Source organism: Desmodus rotundus, chromosome 9, assembly GCF_022682495.2.
Source record: "Desmodus rotundus isolate HL8 chromosome 9, HLdesRot8A.1, whole genome shotgun sequence".
Lineage (NCBI taxonomy): Eukaryota > Metazoa > Chordata > Mammalia > Chiroptera > Phyllostomidae > Desmodus > Desmodus rotundus.
The window spans coordinates 104,535,670-104,552,856 of NC_071395.1; the positions used below are offsets into that span (position 1 = coordinate 104,535,670).

A 17,187-nucleotide genomic window follows, 5' to 3' on the forward strand; every position below is an offset into this window, starting at 1 on the left:
CAGTTGTTAATTATACCACCATCTTTCCCTCCGTTTTTTCCATGATAGAGTATAGGTGCCCTGTCAGGCCTCGTCCCCTTTGGGGTCAGCACACAGGTCTGCTACCTTGTGGGTGACTCAGAACAGCAAAGATTTAGAATACCAAAGTCTCCCAGCATCTGCAGCGTCCTTGGTTTGGGGTGTCCTTCTGGGGCAGTGGTTTTCAACCCTGGCTATTTGAATTACTTGGAGATCTCTTTAAAAATACTAAAACCTTGGCACCATCTCAGTGTTTTTGAAGAGTACCCCTGGATTCCAGTGTGCAGTTGGGGCAAGTACCACTGCTGTTCAAGGAGGACCGTGTCTTGATGTTGGCTTTCCTCTGATTCGAGGTCTTGAACTTAGCCTCTGCCTGATATCCTTGAGTAGTAAAGGGTCCTGGGGTCTGCTCCCAAAGCTCCCAGTTTCTAGAAGTCTCTCTGCCCCTTTTATTTTCAGCCCCCACATTCTCCACACTCCCCAATTCTTCCTAACCGACAATCCCAAATCCTGCCCAGAGAGGAGGTTACCAAGGCAACCAGCTTAATCTGGTAACTGTGGCATGTGCTGGGAGTGGAGCCCTCCCCTCTTCTTATTTGGTTCATAAAATGCTTGGGGAGGTCCAAGCCACTGTAGCCAGTTTCCCCTCTTAACATCAGAGATATTGGGGTATCTAGTAAAGGGAGCCCGGGATGCTGATACTTGGATCTCTATACCAGCTTCTTAGCCAAAATTGTGCTCTGTATGTACTGTTCCCTTTCTAAATCCACAGACAGATGGGTGTGCAAGCTCATTTCTGTGAACACATGCTCTAGCGTACATAGGGCCAGAGATATGCACACACACCAGTATATGTGCAGTGCACGCCCTGTGCAGTTCTACCACCACTCCTAGCCTTCGGCATTCCTGTCCCTGGCTGGTCGCTGTACAGTAAACAGGGGTGTGGCAATGTCCAAGGGGCCTCAACCCATCTGGAACCTGCTGCCACTCCCCAACTTTGTTACCTTAACCTTAATGTGCTTGCACTGAGCGAATCTCTTTACCCACCTCCTCCTTAGGCACAGAATGCTCCTGGCATAGGCATCAGGAATACGGCTAATTTGGTGTGCAAATTTGGCCCCACTTTCCACACTCCATGGTTGTATCAACTCGGGGGGGGGGGGCTTTCTATGCCTGAGGATGTCAGATAGTGGCTCTGGAGCTTGTCACCCTTGTCACCCACCTCCAGTGCCCTGCTACTTCCTGCTGCCAGCCGGACTTAGGTGCCCTTGTACTCCTGTTCTCCTCCCCCTTGCCTACTGTCTCTTCTCACCCCAACTAGACCTGCCACAACCTGCTGCTCCCTGCCTGGCTCCTGCCTGCCTGCCAGTACCTGCCCTTCACAGGCCAGGCCTCCATCATCTATTGTGCCCTGCCAGAAAGGGCAGATGAGTGCCACCCCCAGGCGAGTGTCAATCCACCTAAGGCCTTCCCAACCCTTTTTACAAGAGGAGAGCTAAAGACCACATATTCCTCTAAGTGTGTCAACAGAGCCCACTATCTGGGTTGAGAGTGATCTTTGTAGGCCTCACCCGAGTTCAGATAGGTGAGTCAAGCATGCAGGCCAGACACCTGTCCTGGTTCTTTGAAATGGTACTAGAGTCCCTGTGAGCCCCCCAGCCAGGAATTCCTCTCCATTGGTATCGCTCCCTTACCTTGGCCCTTAATTTCTGCGTCTTCTCCAAACTCTCCACCCAATCCCATTCAGCCCCTTACAATCCCATGTGGCCCCATGATCTGCCCCAACACCCAAGTTCAAGCCTCACACGGCCCAGGGGGCGGGTCCAGGAAGGGCAGGGGCGGGGACTGGGCGGGGACTGGAGGAGGGGGCGCGGTCTCAGTTCTGCCACCTTCTCAGCGGTCAGGAGCGCCGCCGCTGCTGCCGCTGTGTCCTCTCAGCCTTGCACTCCGCCCGCTGCCTCTGTCGCCGCAGCCCGGCCCAGGAGCGCAGAGCCCGGGCACTAGCCCCGCAGCCTACCCACCCTTCGGGCTGCGTGACCACTGCAGCCGGCATGGGGGGCCGCTAAGGACAGGCACCCCTTCCCTCTGGCACCTCCCCCCGGCCACTGGCCACTGGCCACTGGACTCCGGCCAGCGAGCCTCGGGCACCTCTGGCCCCCAGTCCGGCGCCTGGCACGGCCCTCCACTCTGCCCCTCCGGCTCTGAGCATCGTGTCCCCGCCCCCCCGCCCGCGCCTGGGACACCTAGGTCCCCCGGCGGCCCGAGAAGAGGGGCGGCGGGGGGGGGGGGGGCATGAAGCCGCTGGAGAAATTTCTGAAGAAGCAAACGTCGCAGCTGGCTGGGAGAACGGTGGCGGGAGGTCCCGGCGGGGGTCTGGGGAGCTGCGGTGGGCCCGGAGGGGGTGGGGGACCTGGCGGGGGCGGTGGTCCAGCCGGGGGACCTCGGCCACTGCAGCGGCGTCAGAGCGTGTCTCGCCTGCTGCTCCCAGCTTTCCTTCGCGAGCCCCCCTCTGAGCCAGGGCTGGAGCCGCCCGCCGAGGAGGATGGTGGAGAGCCGGTGGGGGTCACGGAGGAGCCCGGCAGCGGGGGACCCTGTTGGCTGCAGTTAGAAGAGGTGCCGGGGCCCGGGCCGCTCGGGGGCGGGGGGCCCCTGCGCTCCCCTTCTTCACACTCCTCTGATGAGCTGTCCCCGGGCGAGCCCCTGACTTCCCCACCTTGGGCCCCGCTGGGCGCCCCCGAGCGGCCGGAGCATCTTCTGAACCGGGTTCTGCAGCGGCTGTCCGGGGGGGCCACCAGGGACAGCGCCGCCTCAGGTAAGGAGTCAGCTAGCTCATCCATCCCGGAGTAGGGGTTTGCCACCTGGGTCCTCTTCCTTGCCCTTGGAACGTGGGGGTGGCGCTATGCTGGAGCCTCGGTGTGGGGTTGAGTGGGCAGCTAAAGTGGGGTAGGAATCATCGGAGGAACAGACCCTTCTGCAGAAGGGAAGTGGCAGTGCCACCTTGCTCCCTGTAGCAGCGTCACCCACAGATGAACCTCTGTCTCTCCTTAAGCCATCTTATCCACAGTCTCTTGGGTCCCTGATGTTGATTACCTCCTTCTGGGGCCCAAAATTAGGGCTTGACACACTAAGATGGAAGCTGCCCAGAACAGCTCGTGCCCCCTCCCCCCACGGAGGTGCCCAAGCCTGAAAGACCTTCCAGGAGCCCCTGTTCTGTTTAGAAACCCAGGGCAGAGGGCTGGCCCACTCAGTGGGGCAGTGCCAGACAGGCACAGGGCATGAGCTGGCTTTGGGGCTCTGGCAAAGGAATTCATTGTCCTTAGCAGCTTGTGGGGGGGGAGGGGAAGGAGGTGCTCTAGTTGGGGGCTGACTCAGAGGTGTTGTTGAGGTGGTGGGGCAGACACCAACGTCTAGGGGGGTCTGAGCCTTTCCAACTCCTACCCTTCCCCTGGCAAGCCTCAGCACATGGCCTCTTTCAAAAATAATAACCACACCCTGAGAGGCTTACTCCCTAAATGCTGATGCTATTTCACCACTCCCCACTAGCACCCCTACAAGGGGACTTTGAGGAAACCAAGGCCCCAAAATGCTGGTTAGGTGCTGAAGGAGACCTGAGGTCTTTAGGTCTAGTTCTTGTCATTTCACTAAGCACAGCAGGGTCTGGTGATTGGGAGCCCTGGCTGAGAATTTCAAGACAGGGGTTTCCTTCTGTGTTCCCAGACCTCGGCAGGGAGCCCTAGTCTAGGTGTGTGAAAGAGGGTTGCCCTCCCCTAGACTTTTCTGAAGACCCGGGTCCTCTCCTGTGGCTCAGGCAGCAGGTGCCCTGGGGAGCTGACACCTTTTGGATTTAATTAGAAAAATATCAGACACACACAGCTCTCCTAACCATAACTTCCCGCCTACACTACACACCCCGTGTCTCTATGACACATTCCCTGGGGAGGCTGTGCATTGGACCAGAGCCTGCCTTGGAAGAGACAGACGCCAAACTGGTGCCCCCACAGCCATATCTCCCCCACTCCACCCTGTGCTCTTCTTCCTTCTCTCTGGCACAGTTCGCCTGTGGGATAAAGAGTATAAGAAGGGTGCTGGGCATCTCCATTCCTAGTCCCTCAGCCCTGGAGCTGGACATCAGGGTGGGAGGCGGGGGTTGACTGTCAGACTCACTTTGAGAACACGGCAGGGTAGCTGGGCAGAGCGGTAAAGGGGGAAACTCTTTTTGGTGCCTGGTGCCACAGACTCTGCTCAGTCTTTCCTGGGGAAGGACTCCTGAATTGATTGTCACCTGTGCTATCTAGCCTGGCAGGCTGGATTCCCAGAGTAACTGGTTTGGGGAACCCTAAACCAGTCTGAGAGAGAATGAAAATCAGCTTAACTTGTCACTCTGATACTCTCCAATACAACCAGTGTCATTAAAGCCATCTTGGTTCCCTCCCAAGGTGTGTGTGTGGGAGGACAGGGCTTACGGAAGGTACCCTACACTAGCCATTCTCTCAATAGTCTCTGCAGCCCCATTTTACTTGACACTGGTTCTCCCTGACACTGTTTGCCTCAGGCATTCTGAGAAAAAAAACAAAGGCTGAGGAGTGTGGGTTCTTAGTCCAGCTCCAGGCAAGCCTTTCCCAGCCCTGGGCCTGGGCTTCTTCTCATTTGTGAAATGAGAGTCGATGTCGAGGCCTCCTTTTCCACCTTCATGGTGAGGATTGGAGGCCAGGGGATGGGAGCCAAGGGCCCACAGAGGCTTTGGTTTTGTCCTGGGGCAGTGCCTGGGGACCTGGCCCTAACCTGTCTTGATGAGGACACCTGGCTCCCTCCCTGCACCCGGCCTGTGTGTGCCAGGCAGCCCTGCCCTGCCCCAGAGCTGGATGCAAGTCAGGGCGACCTAGTACCTGGCTAACTGGCTCAGCCAGGCAGGCCCAGGTGGAGGTGTGGAGGGGAAAGGGATGGTGGGAGGAGCCACTCCCCTCCACCCTTCCATCATTAACCCTACCATCTCTGGGCGTCCAGAGGACACAGGGTTTCTCTTAAAAGCCTTTGGGATCAAAGAGATGGCAGTTGCTCCATCTCCTTTTTAATGGGGCTGGTTCTTACCTGCCTAGTTGGAACTCAAAGTTGTTAGGCAGGGATTGGGGAGGGGGGGAGGGACACACACACACTCTGCTGACCCTGACCTCTGTGTTTAGAAGTTGTGTCTGTCTAGAGACCCTTCTGTGAGCTACGTCTATGGTGGTGGGGGCAGAGCTCAAGCTTGGTGTATTATCTGAATAGCTTCCCACACTCACTGAAGAGAAGTGGGCGTGGCCATCAGAGTGCCCCTTCCTACCCTCCAGCTGCCTTGGCAGCTGCCAATCCCACCCCCGCAGCGGCTGCCCAGAACCTTCACACGTGTGTGTGTGTGTGTGTGTGTGTGTGCGCGCGCACGCGCCTACGCTCGCATGAAGAGCATGATGGGGCAGGCGGCTGGAGCTCCAGTCTGACCAATGAGAACTCGCCCTTGGAGGCAAGAGAGTGGGATGGGGAGTGTCCGGTTGGGTCCTGGAAGTGCCCTCCTGACATCAGTGTCACCAATCCATCTCCACAGATATCCTGCTGGATGACATCGTCCTCACCCATTCTCTCTTCCTCCCCACGGAGAAATTTCTGCAGGAGCTACATCAGTAATATCCTTTTGTGGAGCTTGCAAAAGGGGAGGTCGGGAGGGCGCTGCTCCCACCACCCCACGTTGATGTCAGGACCTGAGCTCTCCCTTATGGAGCATACTTGGGTTTCAGCCCCAGTGTTTCTGCTCAGCAGCTGTGTGTCCTCGAGCAGATCACCTCACCTCCCAGGGCCTCAGTTTCCTCTGCTAGAAAATGAGGGTGAATAGCACCTGCTCTGCCTCCCTACTGGGCTGCTGTGGAGATAGACCTGATCGCAGGTGTGGGAGTGCTTTGGAGATTGCAAAGCCCTGTGCAAATGGGAGGTATCATTATTCTATTAAGAGTGCCTCTCTCCCCACTGAATTGTTGCTCCAAACATCTGGTTGCCCAGTGCATTATTACAGGGTCTGGTGTAAACACCATGTCATGGCCGTGCTTTCGTGGGGCCTACTGGAGACAAGCCTCTGGTTGGGCTATTCATAGGGTCTCATGTAAGCATAGGGCCTCTTACTGAGTTATTTTAGGACCTAATTGCAAATGTCAGGCCACCGAGCAGAATATCATAGGCCTTACACTGAGGTATGGTCAGGTTTGTGGTGAGTACCATTGGCCTTTATCAGCCTGCTGTGAGCTCCAGGCGTGGGCTGGTGGGGGTTGGGTGGGTCCAGACAGGATATCCTCAAGTGAATTTCAGAGGTGGGAGCTGGATGTGGTCAACTGGGTGTCATCCCTACCTACTCTGAACTGGGGCATGAGGGGGGTCTTGGTTTCAGGGACCCCAGGATCTCCTTTCTCCCTGGCCCCAAATCTAGAGAATATTTGGGAGTGGTTTAGCCTCCCATGTCTCCCTCCCAGTTCCCTCAGGTCTGCCTGACCAGGGCGTTTTTCTTAACTCAGGGGTCAGCTTTGTTTGGGCAGGAGGCAAGGAGGGCCCCGAGGGGCTGGGCCAGAAGCAGGCCTGTCTAGCCATGCTCCTTCATTTCCTGGACACCTACCAGGGGCTGCTACAGGAGGAAGAGGGGGCCGGCCGCATCATCAAGGTGGGCCTGGGAAGAAAAGGCGGGTGAGCAGGCTCCTGGTTCTAGAAGGAGGCCCCTTTGAAGGAGCTGTACTTGTCAAGCTGGGTACTAGAAGGAAAAGATGCCAAAGGGTCTTTGCTTATATGGTTCTCCTATGCTCGAAGGCGTGGAGCCCCTGCTCTGCCCCAGTCCTTACAGAGAGTGATGCTTGGGATGAGACCCCTGCCCTTACCACTCTCCTTCTCTCCCCAGGATCTGTACCTGCTGATTATGAAGGATGAGTCCCTTTACCAGGACCTCCGAGAGGACACACTGAGGCTGCACCAGCTTGTGGAAACAGTGGAGCTGAAGTGAGGGGAATGGGTTGGGAAGGGGACAGGAAAGAAGTCCCCCGTGTTCCTCTCTCACAGGGGCTGCCTCTGGCCTTTCGGCTGTAATACGGTTTTATTTCTGTCCCGTCTTGCTGGAGAGTAGCACAAAGCACTGACTCCAGTCACTTTTTTGTTTATTCCAATGGTAAATGGTAAATATTCCAATCGTTTATGCCAATGGTACTGGTAAATATTGAACAACCAGTATTTCGGGAAAAAACCAAACAAACAAACCCTGACTTGTAGCTTTTGCTGATTTCCATGGTATAAATTTTCTCACCGTGGCTGATTTCAAGCTACCAACATGATGTCACTCAGTGTGCAGTTGGGAAGAGATGTAAATAACCCAAAGAGCAGAGATAACAGTGAAATGTAGTAAAACAATGAAGAGACTACATTTTTTGGTAATAATTTGGACGTAAGATTAGAAACCCTCCACACATGCACGCTTTTTAAAAAAACCCTCTGTGCACTGGGTTGTTTAATGTCCGTGCATCTTTTTTTTAAATTGGTTTTGAGAGAGAGAGGGGAAGGGAGAGAGAGACACATTGATTTGTTGTTCCACTCACTGATGCATTCATCAGTTGACTCTTGCATGTGCCCTGACCGGGGATCGAACCCACAACCTTGGCATATGGGGACGATATTCTAACCAAATGAGCTATCTAGCTAGGGTCTCACACACACTTTTTAAATAGCTTTATTTAGAAACCATTTGGGAAAATGTAATGATCCACTTTCTTGAGCCAATATGAACTGGCTTCAGGGCTCCACTGCATCCATCATTCATCCTTCCATCCAACCATCTGTCTGTCCTTCTATGCATCCATACCTTCGGCCCTTTCAATTTCTCTCCCCTCCGTCCCCCCCTCCCCACAACCTCAGTATCTCTCACCTGGATTATTGCCACAGCCTCCAACCCAGGGCTTCAGCTAATGGTCTTGTGTCTGTCTCTCCCTTCTTATGTTGACACCAGAGAGATCTTCCCAACTTGACATCATGCTCCTGTTCCAAAAACATCATGGTTGCCCATTACCTACAAGACAAAGTTGCAACATCCCAGTGCAGCATTAAACACCCTTTCCTTTCCACCTCCTGTTAATCCTTCCCATCTCAATTCCCACATAGCTCTGTGACCACAACACTGCCGATACACCCCATTCCCTGAACTTCTGTGCTTGCCCAGCTTCCTGCTGTCATTTATATGGTCTATTCCAGAAGGACCTCCTCCCACCCCCTCCTCTTCCTGTTGTCCTTCAAGGGCCAGGTCACATGCCATCTTCTCAGTGAAGGTTCCCCAGATCCTCCCTTTTAGGAATAGCATTCTCCCTCCCCCACCCCAACGTAACTCTCTGTTTACCTTTTTTATATCACCTAACACTTGCCTTGTGTTGGAGGTAGCTGTCTGCATGTCTGTCTCCCTCCCAGACTGTGAAGTTCTTGTTGGCAAAATTCAGCAAACAGCTGATGACCTACACTTACCATGTGCCAAGCAATGTGCTAGGCCTGGAGGATGAAAAAAAAAAACTCAGTGAGAACTAATCCCACCAAAAAGCAAGAACGAATGCAGGCCTTGAAAGTGCTCAATCCTGCAGGAGAGAAAAGACACAAACCTAAACAAATATTAAACCATTGTCCTACTTCCCATCCCACCCCACCCCCAGCCAAAATTGACCTTTTTTTGGTGAGTGGGGTGGATCAGACGAGAATTCATGGAAAAGGTGGCATTTGATTTGGGTCACTTGGACAGTTGTCCCCTGCTGGCTCTTGTCCTCACTTCAAACCCCCTCCACTACTCTCTAAACCTGATGTCAGTGCATCCTTGACCCAGTTCTGATGTCCCTGCTTGATGTTGCCTGCCTGGTGCTCCATATGCCTGGCAGGGCTTCCTGATGCCCAGCTGTGTCCATGCCAGGATCCCAGAGGAGAGCCAGCCGCCCAACAAGCAGGTGAAGCCCCTCTTCCGCCACTTCCGCCGGATAGACTCCTGTCTGCAGACCCGAGTGGCTTTCCGGGGCTCCGATGAGAGTGAGTGTGGGCACTAAGAGGGGCAGGGCTTCCTGAGCGGCTCAAGGGGCCCTTTGGGATCTTGGGTCTTGGGTGCCCTCGACGGAGCCTCCCCATGTAGTAGAACCAGTCCTTTCCACAGTATCTTTTTCATAGGCCAGCCAATTTAGGGTTAGCAGTGGGATGAAGTGGGGAACACAGGTTTCCTGGAGGGCACTGTGACAGTGCTGTCATTCTGCCCTCTGATGACAGCCCCTTCCTGTCTCTGTCCAGTCTTCTGCCGGGTCTACATGCCTGACCACTCTTACGTGACCATACGCAGCCGCCTCTCAGCGTCTGTGCAGGACATTCTGGGCTCGGTGACGGAGAAACTGCAGTACTCTGAGGAGCCTGCGGGGCGCGAGGACTCCCTCATCCTGGTAGCTGTGGCCTCTTCAGGAGGTGAGGGTCAGGAACAGCTCAGCTAGGACCCCAGGACAGGGAACTCACAAGCCCGATGCTCTGGGGCTGGGTAAAGACTGACTTCTGGGTCCTGGCTGCTCAAACGGTGGGGCTGGGCTCAGCCGCACAGGCATCTCCTGGGAGCTTATTAAAAACGCAGTATTTCAGACCCCACTCCATACCTGTGGCATCAGAACGTGCATTTTAACAAGACCCCCAGGCTATTGGTTGAAGCACGTTCAAATTTGGGAAGCAGTGGTCCAGGACACTTGGGTGCTGATCGGAGTGCCTGCCTTACTCACTTTGGTATCTAGTCCTTTAATCTCATTGTTTTTGAAGCTAAAGACACAGGTTGGGCCTCCAACCCCTGGGGGAAGGCAAAAAGCCTGCAACGTCGCCACAGCCTTATTTCCCTCTAAGACAGGAGAAAGTCCTGCTTTTCTAGTGTCGCGGGCAGGAAAGACCACAGGAAGAGCTGTGAAAGAACATTGGGAGCAAAAAAGGAGATTTTAAATGCAAAAGAAGTCATTATATGAAAGTTTTCCTAAGAGTAGGGCGTAAACTGGCGATCGCACGAGTCCCGTTAGTCTGGAATCCGTCCACGCAGGGTGAGGCGTTTCTGGATGGGACGGCGACAGTGGCGGGCATGTGTGAGGGTGCAGGTGGCCAGGGCTGAGGCAGAGCAGCTCATTTTTCCGCAGAGAAGGTCCTTCTCCAGCCAACTGAAGACTGTGTCTTCACCACCCTGGGCATCAACAGCCACCTGTTTGCCTGCACCAGGGACAGCTTTGAGGCTCTGGTAAGAAAGCCTATGCCAGGCCTTGGCTGGGAGTGAGGGCTGTGAGGGGCTGTGAGCAGAAATTTGCAAGCCCGAAGGGGAGCCCAGCCCTGTACCCATGCCTACCACCAGGTGCCCCTCCCCGAGGAAATCCAGGTCTCTCCTGGAGACACAGAGATCCACCGAGTGGAGCCTGAGGATGTGGCCAACCACCTTACTGCTTTCCACTGGGAGCTATTCCGATGTGTGCACGAGGTGGGCACAGAGGCTGGTGCTGGGCGAGGGGCCAGGAGGGAGAAATGTGCCAAACGTGGGGGCCAGGAGTGAGGCAGTTTCTGCAGCTGAAGTCCCCGGTTAGAACACTCACTCGCCACATGCTCTGGGGAAATGGAGCACCAGAACCTCTCTAAGCTTTTGTCCCCCTCTTCTGAGAAAAGAGTAAAGAGAGAGACCCCCCCAGCACGGTGATTCAGGGCTCAAAAAGTGTGGCTTACACAGACCCTGAACCGTGGTTAGTGTTTTTCAAACACCCACTATTAAAGAAATAAAATATGGCAGCGACAGTAGTGTCTACAGATGGGGTGAGTGCCTGGCATCTTGTAAGTCTTCAGTAAATGGTCGAGTATTACTCATGTTGGTTGTCCGTCCCCCACCCCCAATCTCTGTTGCATCCTGTCCTGTCCCCAACTTTTCTATTTTCTACCCCTCCCGCCCCCACCCTCCTGCCGTTCCCTCATCACCGCCTTGCACCGCCACCTTCCCGCCACACCATCCATGCCCTCGGCACCCCTCTGCCGCCTCTGCGGGTGCAGCTGGAGTTCGTGGACTACGTGTTCCACGGGGAGCGCGGCCGCCGGGAGACGGCCAACCTGGAGCTGCTCCTGCAGCGCTGCAGCGAGGTCACCCACTGGGTGGCCACAGAGGTGCTGCTCTGCGAGGCTCCCGGCAAGCGCGTGCAGCTGCTCAAGAAGTTCATCAAGGTCGCCGCCATGTGAGTGCAGCTGGTGGGGGGGGAGCACTGAGGCGGGTGGGGGCGAGGACGGTGCCATGGCCACGTGACTGCCCTCTGACCCTCGCTCCCAATCCCGCAGCTGCAAGCAAAACCAGGACCTGCTGACCTTCTACGCTGTGGTCATGGGGCTGGACAACGCTGCCGTCAGCCGCCTGCGGCTCACCTGGGAGGTAATGTGGCCCCTTTCCTTTCCTCTCCTGCCAGCTGTGCTGGCCCACCAGGCGGTCTCAGCCTCCAGCCTCGGTCTTGATAGCCTCGGCTCACCCGAGTGGGAAGGAGGCGCCCATGCAGTCCCAGGGCAGGCCACTTTGGCCTTGCTCAGACTAGTAAGAAGGCCGAGTCCCGCCTGAGTGGGAGGGCAGGTAGCCCAGGCAGTGGGATTTCCGCCAGCACTCAGTGAGATGTCTCCGTGCATGGCAGAGGCCTCAATTTCCCCAGAATAATTAATTTCTCTGGGCTGCTTCTAGCTCCCCAGACCCAGTCAAGGATGCCTCCACGTCCCCAACCACCTCCTGCCCCTGCCACTGCAACACATTCGGGCCCTTTCCCCTCTGACACCTGGGGGTCAGTTCAAAGCTCCCAGGAAACTCAAGGGCGCCACTCTGACATTCCTCCCTCCTTCAAACTCTCTGCAGAAGCTGCCAGGGAAATTCAAGAACTTGTTCCGCAAATTTGAGAACCTGACAGTGAGTGGGTTTGGCTCTTTTATCTGCCCCTGGGCTTGTACACCAGAGACTCTCAGTTCCCGTAAACCTTCCTCAAGCTTCCCTTTCAAGGTTTTTAGTGCCAAGACCCCCCTCCCCTCCGCACCATGCTGGAGGATTGCTACCCTATTTTCTCTGGAGGTGGGGGAGAACAATCAAGGCCCCCAGGGCACCCCCAGCTAGACACCCCTTCACGTCCCTTATCTTGATGGAGATGTAGCTAGGGGAGGGGATGGAGGGAGGGAATGGGGGATGTCTTTGGGGTACCCCGGGCCCATCTGTCCCTTTATCTGTCTTCTGCGGAATGCCAGGACCCCTGTAGGAACCACAAAAGCTATCGAGAAGTGATCTCCAAGATGAAACCTCCTGTGATCCCTTTTGTGCCTCTGATTCTCAAAGGTGAGAGCTGTTCCCGAATTGTGCCCCCCTGTCCGCATTCTTCGTGTGCCAGGTCTGACTCTCGTCCTCGCCCAGCTCAGCTCTGAGTGCCCAGACGAGAGAAGCCCCCAAGACAGAGTGGATTCCAGGGGTGGGGAAGGGCTCTTTGGACTTCCTCTCTTACCCTCTTGCTTCTCTCCCCATCCCCTAGACCTGACTTTCCTGCATGAGGGGAGTAAGACCCTTGTGGACGGTTTGGTGAATATTGAGAAACTGGTGAGTGGCACTGCCAACCCCAGTCCCGTGACTTGGGGGATGGCCTCCTCCCCCTCTCCTGGCACCCCCTCTAAAGACAGCAGCTTTTCTCCATGGTGCCCAGCTTGCCTGACAGACTCCCGACTATCTCCCTGGTAGCATTGCTGTAGCAACCCGCCCCCGGGTGGCAAAGCAGGACAGGCAGCTTGGGGGGCAACTCTACCTCCCCCTCATCTGGCACCCTGTTACACCCACTTCTTTGGTGCTTTGGAGACCCTCCAGATTGGGGGACTGGAGGGAGTAAACCCAATGGAATTGGAAATTGGAGGAGAGGAGTCTAAGTGGGTGGGAGCGTCTTTCTGTGCCCTTTGCAGGGCTCAGTCCTTGTCATCTTGCAGCACTCAGTGGCTGAAAAAGTGAGGACAGTACGAAAATACCGGAGCCGGCCCCTTTGTGAGTACCCAGGGTTCCGGGAGCACGGCAGGTAGAGATGTTGCACCACGGGAGGGTTCTGGGGAGAAATCCCTGCTCAAATGTTTATGTCCTTCAACTCATCAGTTTTCCATTCTCTCCTTGGCCTCCCCGGGGCCCCCTTGCTCAGCACCTGTCCCAGTCTGCATCCTTGTCCTCTGGCCAGTGTGTGTGGAGAGGAAGAAGAGAGTCTGGCGGCCTAATCGCCTCTCTCTCCTTGTACCCCAGGCCTGGATATGGAGGCGTCCCCCCATCACCTGCAGACCAAGGCCTACGTGCGCCAGTTCCAGGTCATCGACAACCAGAACCTCCTCTTCGAGCTTTCCTACAAGCTGGAGGCCAATAGTCAGTGAGAACAGAGGTTTCAGCCGGCCCCCACCAGGGTCCTCGGGCACCTGACACTCAAGCACTTTGCACGATGTCCCAACCCACCTCCAGCACCTTTCCGCTGGAGCAACTTTCCATCCCTCGGGGAAGAGTCGGATGGACTTACCCCTGGACTCACAGGCCTGTTCATCCTGCTGAAGTCCTCTCCCCCCTCCCCGCCCCAGTCCTTCAAACCAAAACCACACTGCTGGTTCCTTCCCCTGCAGGGAAAGGGAGTAGAGAGCTCCTTCCTCTGTCGCCTCCCATTGAGGTCTGTTCCCGATATAGAATTTCCAACCTCCCTTCCCAAGCAGGAAGGAAAACTGCCCACCCTTCCGTCTAGTTTTGCAAAACTGAATAGGAGGAGAGACTGGCAACCTTCCTCTCCAGCACCTGTCCCCTTTCATTTCTCCCTGGCCAGGGCTGGGACCCCTGGGTGTTAACCCCCCAACCCCAATACTATATTGCCCGTTGCCTGTGTGTGTGCGTGTGTGTGTGCACGTGTGCCCCCGCCCCCTTAAGCAGCAGGAGTGAATCTGGTAATTGAGGGAGGGTGTTATGTGCCAGGGTGGGGGGAGGTCTTTATGTTGGTGCTACCCTTGTCTACTCTGCCCCGGGTTGGTGCAGTGTGGGTACTTTCCCCACCCCCACCACTCCCTGCTCAGTTACTCCTGCTGCCCTGCATCCCAGGCTTGTGGGCAAAGCTGCTCTTGAGGACAGGGAGCAGCAGCAGGTGGGAGGGGTTACCCACCACCCCTTGTGAGTCCCCCAGCCAGGCCTCCCGAAGGTCCCTGGGTGGGCTTCAATGAGAGGGTAAAAGATGCTCAGGGAAACACAGGCCTAAGCTGCCTATAGGACCCTCCCTCTGTGTCACAGTGGGGGGCGGCATGGTGGTATCAGGAGTTAGGGGTACCTGCTCCCCACACTCCTGTTTCTGGAGTGTCTCATGGCTAAGAAGGGAGTGGTCATTCCCCTTCTGGCTCTGTCTGACGCAAAGATCGTGATCTGTCCTTTTCCCTGTCCTGACTCTCCCTTGGTCCTCCCCATCAGAGCTGGGGTCGGGTGGATCCCTGTACCTGAGGGCAGGCAGACCCGCAACGTGGTGGGAGGGAACGGCGGAGACTGTAAAGGCAAACTGGACTTTTGCGATGCCTGTATTACCTCTCTGTCTCTCCTTCCTCTCCCATCGTGGGCCTCCAGGGCTGAGGGGTGCAGGGGCTCCTGGCAGCTACGGGGTGAGGTTTCCTGGCGCATCCTCACCCTCCTTTCTGGCACCACCTCTTTCCCTTCTGAAGAGGCAGCAGCAGCAACAGCAGCAGCAGCAGCAAGAGCAAAACGGCCGCTGTTCCTGCTCTGAGGGTGTATATATTTTTTACCAAAAGCTCTGGAATTGTAAATTTATTTTTTAAAACTCAAAGAGGGAAAGAGCCTTGTATCATATGTAAACAATGTATCATAGGTTCTGTTGTACAGTCCCTTTTCTACAGTGGCCTGTCTTGTTCCTGCCGCAAAAAATGTCTATGGACTCCCCACCCCCACCCCCACGGACGCAGTCACTGTGTCCCACCCCCCTGCATCCTTTATAGACAGTGACCAAGACCCCCCTCTTGCTCCCTGCTTCCTCCCTGCAACTGCTGATGTGCCCTCTTCTCCCTGCAGCTGCCCCTCCTCCCCAGCCCCCTCAGCCTCCTTCTCACTCCAGCTGCCACAGCTCTCCTCCCACATTGGGGCCCGCTGGGCCAGTCTCCCCCAAACCTTGACACCTGCCCTGCTGCCTCCCTGGGGCCTCCGGACCTCTCCCCGTGCCCACAGCTTTAACAGAGTGAGCCATGTGCACTGTACGGGCTCAGTTGGCTCTGCAGACACTGCAGGGTGGAAAAAAAGCCAATAAAGTCTATGAATCAACCCTCCTGCTGTTCTCCATTATGTTTCTTTGAGGCTGGGGAAGGGCTGAGGGCGGGGAGAGGGGACTGCTGCAGTGTGCGGGGCGCCTCAAAGACAGTTCTGGAGTGACTTTGAACATGTGGATGAGAGGAGAAGGTGCCGAACTCAGGAGAGAGTCACATCGCGTCCAGAACTTGGAAGACAAGTGTTTCAGTTCCTTGTGTTCCAGGTGCCATGGATACACGATCTTGTTTAATTATAATACTGTAAGGATGAAGATGGAGGCTGGGCAGTCCTAACTTAAGATCCAAGTTACAGGGTAAGCGAGGATGGCAGATCTGGGCACTGCAGACAGCACGCACTACCCACACAACCAATATTTACCAGTTATGTGAAAGCGCGGGGCATCTGGAACCTGAGGTCCAGGAGACGTCATATACGCCAGCTGTAGCGTAGGAGCCCTTCACTTTTCCTCGTCCCGTATCTGTTATTTTCTCAATCTTCTGTATGTCAGAAAAGGGTCTCCTTATCCACCCAGGTTTTCCAGGCAAGAAACAATATAGGACTCACGCTTAATGGCTCTCTCTCTCATCCTCACTCGTTGGCTAGTCCCGTTCGCTACAATTCCAGAATATATCCGGGATTGGCCCGCTGTTGCTATGACTACGACTCCTCTATCACCACCCAGTCCAAACCGCTTTCATAGCTTCCTGGGAGGACTACACTAGCCTTCTACCTGTGCTCTCAGCTTCCTCTCTCCAACCCACCCCTACCCCCAACCCCAGTTAGTTCTCCACACTGCAGCCAGGGTGCTCTTTTAAAAACCTAAATCAGATCGTGTATGGCTGAAATTAAAAAGAGAGGCAATGCCAAGTACCAGTGAGGATGTGGAGCAGCTGGAACTTTTATACACTGCTGGTGGGAGTGCAAAGTGGTGTGACTTTAGAAAACTGTCTGACCTAGCGTTTCCACTCCTAGGCGTACGTCCGAGAGAAACAGTGCTTCTGTCCACCAGAAGACATATGCACCAATGGTCATAGAACTTTTATTTGCAGTACAGAAATTGGAAAAAACCCCAAGTGTTCTTCAACAACTGGATGGACAAATCAGTTGTGGTACAGTCCTTTTTTAAAAAGAGTTTATTTATTTATTTTTAGAGAGGGGGAAGGGAGGGAGAAAGAGGAGAGAAACATCAACATGTGGTTGCCTCTCTCGTGCCCCCTACTGGGGACCTGGCCCACAACCCAGGCATGTGCCCTGACTGGGAATTGAACCGGCAACCCTTTGGTTCGCAGGCTGGTGCTCAACCCACTGGGCCACACTAGCCAGGGCTGTTGTATGGTCTTAAAATGGAATACTACATAGCAGTAAGAAGGAACAAACAACTACTACCTGCAGAAATGAATATTATAGACATAATATTGAGTAGAAGAAGCCAGACATGTAAGACTAAATACTGTAGGATTCCACTTAAGGGAAGTTCAAGATCGGGCAAGATTAATCTATGGGGATAGAAGTAAAAATAGTGGTTACTCAGTGGAGTGGGGGAGAGTATTGGTTGGGAAGGGGCATGCAAAGCCCTCCGTGGCTGTGGGAATGCTCCACAGTCTGACCTGGGGCTGGCACGTGTGTGTGTTCATTGAGTTGTTCATGGGAGATTCATACCTTTCAGTGCAGCTATTTTATACTTCAACAAAAACAATTTGGATCACAACACCCCCTTTTCTGATAATGCTTAGGTTAAAAACCAAATTCCTCTCTCTCCAAACCCGGCTCCTACCCCCTCTCCCCTCACTGACTCCACCCCAGCCACACCGACCGCTTTACTGACCCTAACACACATAACA

At 54.9% G+C, this 17,187-nt stretch overlaps 1 protein-coding gene across 2 annotated transcripts; it reads left to right on the top strand.

Annotated features, from left to right (window-relative positions):
• The first annotated feature begins 1,908 nt into the window (after window positions 1-1,908).
• RAPGEFL1 (Rap guanine nucleotide exchange factor like 1) lies at window positions 1,909-15,362 on the top strand. 2 transcript variants are annotated; one of them, XM_045182506.3, is made up of 15 exons: window positions 1,909-2,830; window positions 5,597-5,675; window positions 6,559-6,694; window positions 6,926-7,023; window positions 8,960-9,072; window positions 9,325-9,492; window positions 10,194-10,291; window positions 10,403-10,525; window positions 11,083-11,261; window positions 11,362-11,452; window positions 11,918-11,968; window positions 12,298-12,385; window positions 12,576-12,640; window positions 13,018-13,072; window positions 13,319-15,362. In XM_045182506.3, exons 1-15 carry the CDS (start codon window positions 2,311-2,313, stop codon window positions 13,441-13,443), a joined length of 1,989 nt encoding a protein of 662 aa, XP_045038441.2. In that variant the 5' UTR covers window positions 1,909-2,310; the 3' UTR covers window positions 13,444-15,362. The 2 variants fall into 2 exon arrangements, with proteins under 2 accessions (XP_045038441.2, XP_053767735.1); XM_053911760.2 differs by having other exon boundaries at window positions 1,909-2,631; window positions 5,662-5,675.
• Window positions 15,363-17,187: the final 1,825 nt, after the last annotated feature.